Here is a 5,053-nt window from a genome sequence, read left to right as displayed (position 1 = left end):
GGTTTCTTGTACGGCTTAATTTCATCTCGTGGTTTCTTGCACGGCTTAATTTCGTCTCGTGGAACGTAGTAATTCACGCGTTTGCAACCGTTGCTGGTGCTTCCTTCAGCGGAGTAAATTTTGTCTCTCAGTTATGAGAAGTGGACCGTTGGAACTAGCAGTTGACACGACACTGATCGTGTAAAAATTAACCGAATATACGTGACGCTTATTTTTCAAAAGTATGATGTGGTGGGAGATCAATGCTCTGAAAATTTAGGAGAAGGGGAAACGGTCAACGTATGATGCGATGGATTATTGCTCTGAAAATTTAGGAGAAGGGGAAACGGTCAACGTATGATGCGATGGATTATTGCTCTGAAAATTTAGGAGAAGGGGAAACGGTCAACGTATGATGCGATGGATTATTGCTCTGAAAATTTAGGAGAAGGGGAAACGGTCAACGTATGATGCGATGGATTATTGCTCTGAAAATTTAGGAGAAGGGGAAACGGTCAACGTATGATGCGATGGGAGAAGAAGAAGAAGACTGCGATTGATCCTGATGCATTATTGGTTTTATATCATCTCATCCCACACACTTAAGTGATTTTGCGCACAACGTTGGTCAACGGGTTGTACTGAATCACGCGATCGTGTATGATGAGACAGTACGCAGTGGTATTCGGCGGCACGTTCTCCTTACACTCGAATTCCAATCGCACATCCACGGTTGCGCTCTTGACCGATTCGTTTTGTCGAGAGCAATCGATGATCACGAACGGACCGTTAAGTAGAAACTGCGTGACTGCGAGACTTGGCTCGAGATATTCGTATCCGTAATAGTTTTTGCAGAAACGCTGGTACGTGTCGTACAGAATCGACCATCTGTTTTTATCGAAATCTAGATTCATATCGTCGTACGGATAACATTCCGAGTTCAGATAGAGTTTCACGTTGGTCAATTTGCAATGGTCGAATCGACTCGTATCCTCGGACATGACATTCTTCCGGCCTGTCTGCAGAACGAAGACAACGTATCGCGGCTTCTCCAGCTGAGTCGCGGTTTTAATGGGCCACGAATGCTTGGTTGTACGCTGCAATAGCGGAAATTCGTACAGATACCACGAGCAAAAACTCATGCTGAGGTATCGTCCGCTTTCCAAGGCGCGCAGCATCGACAGCTTATTGATCTCGTTTAATACCACGTGTGGCATTCGCCATTGTATCTTGAATATGTCGATCGCAGGCTTCATCGCTAAATTTCCAAGCAGACAATTGTTGTCGTTGCGCGATCGTATTAAGATCAACTCGGGATGAGCGTTAATTACCACGCGTCTGTAATCCTCGCAAAATCCCAATAACATGTAGAGCGGTACGCAAAAATTGAAGTATCCATTCGCGTCATTGTTATCTGTTAATGCGTACTGCGCATTCCAGCCGGCGTTCCTCATAATCACGGTTTTATCGGATGATATCGTTACATAGTTCTTGAGTGTGCTAGTTATTCCCACATTTCTGTTACGATCAATCTCCACACCGTCGAGTTCGTATCGGATCTCATCAAACATAAACGCGACGCAATTATTTCCCAGTACCACAGTAGATCCTTCAGCTGGTTTGTTTATCTTTAGTTTTCCCTCGATGTATAGAAAACTCTCATACGGCAAGGTATACAGATCCTGTTGTTGTATGGGTATTCGTATCTCGTCGCTATACTCAAACGTCGTGTTGGCGTACGGGTTGTACGTGTGAGTCTCGATCTTGACGATACGATCGTCAAAGACCGGCTCGCCTTCGATGTTAAGGATATTGGTCATGTTTTTTAGATATTTCGCACCGCGAATCCCAAAGATTGTAAAAATTCAACGTTCGACGAAAACATCGAACAACGACGTTCGATTTTTCTTGGTGCAACCGGATGATGGGATATTAGCGAATGTTGACGTTGTTGTCGCTGGCCTCGCGTCTTTCGCTCCGCTCAACACGAGCATCTCATGTAGCCTCTCGCTAATCGCTCTTGTAGCCGCGTGCCCGGGCTGCAAAACTGATAGCCGGGGATATGTAACTCGAAAGGAAGGGCGTTTATCGCGCGATTTAATAGGCCTCTACCTATTTTCGTTGACATTCGCCGCAATCTTTTATCAACGGTGCTGGACCGTCGATGTGCGTTTGCTGCCACCGTTGATTGTAATGTTCGTAACAGCGACGATATTGTTGAACCTCTAAATCAGCCTTTATAAGTTCCGGAAGCTTGTCCCACAGGTAGAGGACGTGATCGCCGCACATTCGCAGCAGAACGACTTTCGGCACAAATTGTAACTGTTCGGCGCTCAAATGATACTTCGTCGGGGGTGAAACGTAAGAGAGAGATCGACATTTTTGTTTTTCCGCGATGGCTGCGGTCGACAAGAGCGAGGATATTCGCGAGCGCGAGAAGATTGCGAGGGCAATTGTAAAAACTAGCGAATCGATTCGCAAAAAACATCGCGCTTTGAGGACCGGTAAGATCGAGGACGATATCGTGTTGGACAGGCGCTTTAGACCTCTCATCGAGCCAACAGCCGAAATATCGATATCTGGAGAATTTGCTGACATCGATCGACGAAATCGGCTACTTCACGTTCTCCAACAACAGTGACGTCATTCCGCCGAGCGAGGCGCGTCCAAACTCGATCTTCGTGTTCGATGACGTGGCATGCGATAAGCAAGATGCGGTGAGAGAGTACTTTTCAATGGGTCGGCACTCGAGCGTCGACTGCTTTTATCTCTGTCAGACGTACGCGAGAATACCTAAACATCTGATACGCGATAGCGCAAACCTGCTGATCCTGTTCAATCAGGATGGAACCAACCTGAAACACGTGTACAACGATCACGTGAATACCGACATGTCGTACGATGAATTTTGCGCGTTGTGTCGCGATTGTTGGCAGTGCAAGTACGGATTCGTAGTGATAGACAAGAACAGCTCGCTCAACGATAGTCGATACAGAAAAGGATTTAACGTGTTCGCGATACCGCAAAACGATTAGTCGTTGCCGATACTTCGTCGGGGTGAAACGTAAGAGAGAGATCGACATTTTTGCTTTTCCGCGATGGCTGCGATCGATAAGAACGAGGATATTCGCGAGCGCGAGAAGATTGCGAGGGCAATTGTGAAAACTAGGGAATCGATTCGCAAGAAACATCGCGCTTTGAAGACCGGTAAGATCGAGGAGGATATCGTGTTGGACAGGCGCTTTAGACCTCTCATCGAGCCGCTACAAAAGATCGTCGACAACTCTAGCTCGATCGCGGTGAAGAACGAGCCCGAGAGTAACATCGATGCGGGGATCGAAGCGTTATCCATCCCGAAGCGCGAGAAGGATGATGCGACACCGCAAAAGAGAAAACGATCCAATGTCAGGTCGGATCGCTCACCGACACCGCATAAATCGAAACGATCGGACGCTGCACCGGATGTACCGCCGATAACTTCTACACCATCAGCGTCAATGAAAACCGTACAACCTACGATGTCCGAATTACTCGCGAACGAGGATGTTTTCGAAACCACGAACGACTCGCTCGTGGCATCCGTCCGAAATCAGTTGCAAACGCTGAAGGGTCGAGAAACGTTGCCAGTTAAGTTAGGTCCACTGGGTCGAAGATATATCTGGCCTGTTCTGAGCGGCGATCGAGAGAGTGGTATTGACACCGTGTACGGTTCTCGACAACACAACGATGGAATGATGTTCGGTAATAAACATTTTGACGTGGACAACGCGGATAACATAATTATCGACGGCGTACGATACGCCGGCACACCTGGTCTTTACGAGTTGATCTTCAAGAAAGCCCCAGATGACGTCATCTATACGGAGGATGATAAGCAAACGTACAAGAGTATGCTGTTGACGACGAGCGCGCATAAACGCAATCACGATGCGCACGGTCGATTACTGAGTAACAGGGGATACAAGTACAAAGAAATAATCGCAAAGCTGATACCGATCGAACCCAAGGGAAAAAAATCTGGAAAGGGATTATTCGTGCCTCGCGAAATGACGTTAACCGACAACAAGATCGACTACGTGCACTGGGACGATCTCAACGAGCTGGTGGATCGTTTACGATTGCTCGACGCTTCGCACCAAATAGGCCACAACGGCCACGACAACGAGATTCTGTCGATCATCGAGGAACTTCGCGAAGCCGGCTTTATTATAAATTAAACTGTGTCTCGAAAAAACTAATCAATCGATCGATCGATGTCGCTCGCATCGATGATGCATGCATATCAACAAATTTGGGATATCTGAGCAGAGCAAAGACGTGACGAACGGCATTTTGTACCGTCGATGGAGTGGATTAATGAGAAGTTTCGTGCGCGATAACGCTCTGTGTCGCACCGTTACGGACTTTGACGCGAGGTCGCGCAAGATTCGCCGTGTAGCGCAACCTGAGGCTGATACCGACGCCGTCAACAAACTGTACCTGGATCGGTGCGTTAAAACGTTGAAAAATCAACTGAAAGAGTCAGATGAGAAGCTTGCCGCGTTAGAGAAAGACGTGCGAGCGTTACAGACTGTGGTAAACGAGCTTCGGCGTGCGAATATCGCTAGATTAGAAACGAGTAACGAACGCTAACGAAACGTCAACGAACGACGACGAAACGTTCACGAAACGTCAACGAACGACGACGAAACGACGACGAAACGACAACGAAACGTTAACAAAACGTCAACGAACGACAATGGACGACAACAAACGGTTCACGGACAGCAAAGGACGGTTCACGAATGGCTACGAACGGTTGAAGGATGGCCGAACGGTTGAGGAACGGTTGTCGGACGGTTATCTAAAGGCTCAGGAACGGTTCAGGAACGGCTGCGAACAAATCAGGAGCGGCTACTGAACGGGTCAGGAACGACTACGAACGGCTATCGAACGGCGACGAATGACGGATGACAAAGAACCATTATTGAAAGACGATGAACGAGAATAAACGGTTATTGAATGGTTAAAAAATTAGAGATATAAATTATGATGTAATTTCTTTGCACATATTATTACGCGCCGACCAGCCGCA

The 5,053-nt window shown here is 47.3% G+C and overlaps 1 protein-coding gene across 1 annotated transcript; it reads right to left on the bottom strand.

The window, feature by feature from the left end:
- Positions 1–581: 581 nt before the first annotated feature.
- LOC115239859 lies at positions 582–1,799 on the bottom strand. Its single transcript, XM_029814641.1, has one exon. It carries the CDS (start codon positions 1,797–1,799, stop codon positions 582–584), a length of 1,218 nt encoding a protein of 405 aa, XP_029670501.1.
- Positions 1,800–5,053: the final 3,254 nt, after the last annotated feature.

This window comes from Formica exsecta, unplaced genomic scaffold (assembly GCF_003651465.1).
Source record: "Formica exsecta isolate Colony F162 unplaced genomic scaffold, ASM365146v1 scaffold399, whole genome shotgun sequence".
Lineage (NCBI taxonomy): Eukaryota > Metazoa > Arthropoda > Insecta > Hymenoptera > Formicidae > Formica > Formica exsecta.
The sequence above is the reverse complement of the archived record's forward strand: the minus strand, read 5'-3'. Positions and strand labels throughout refer to the sequence as shown.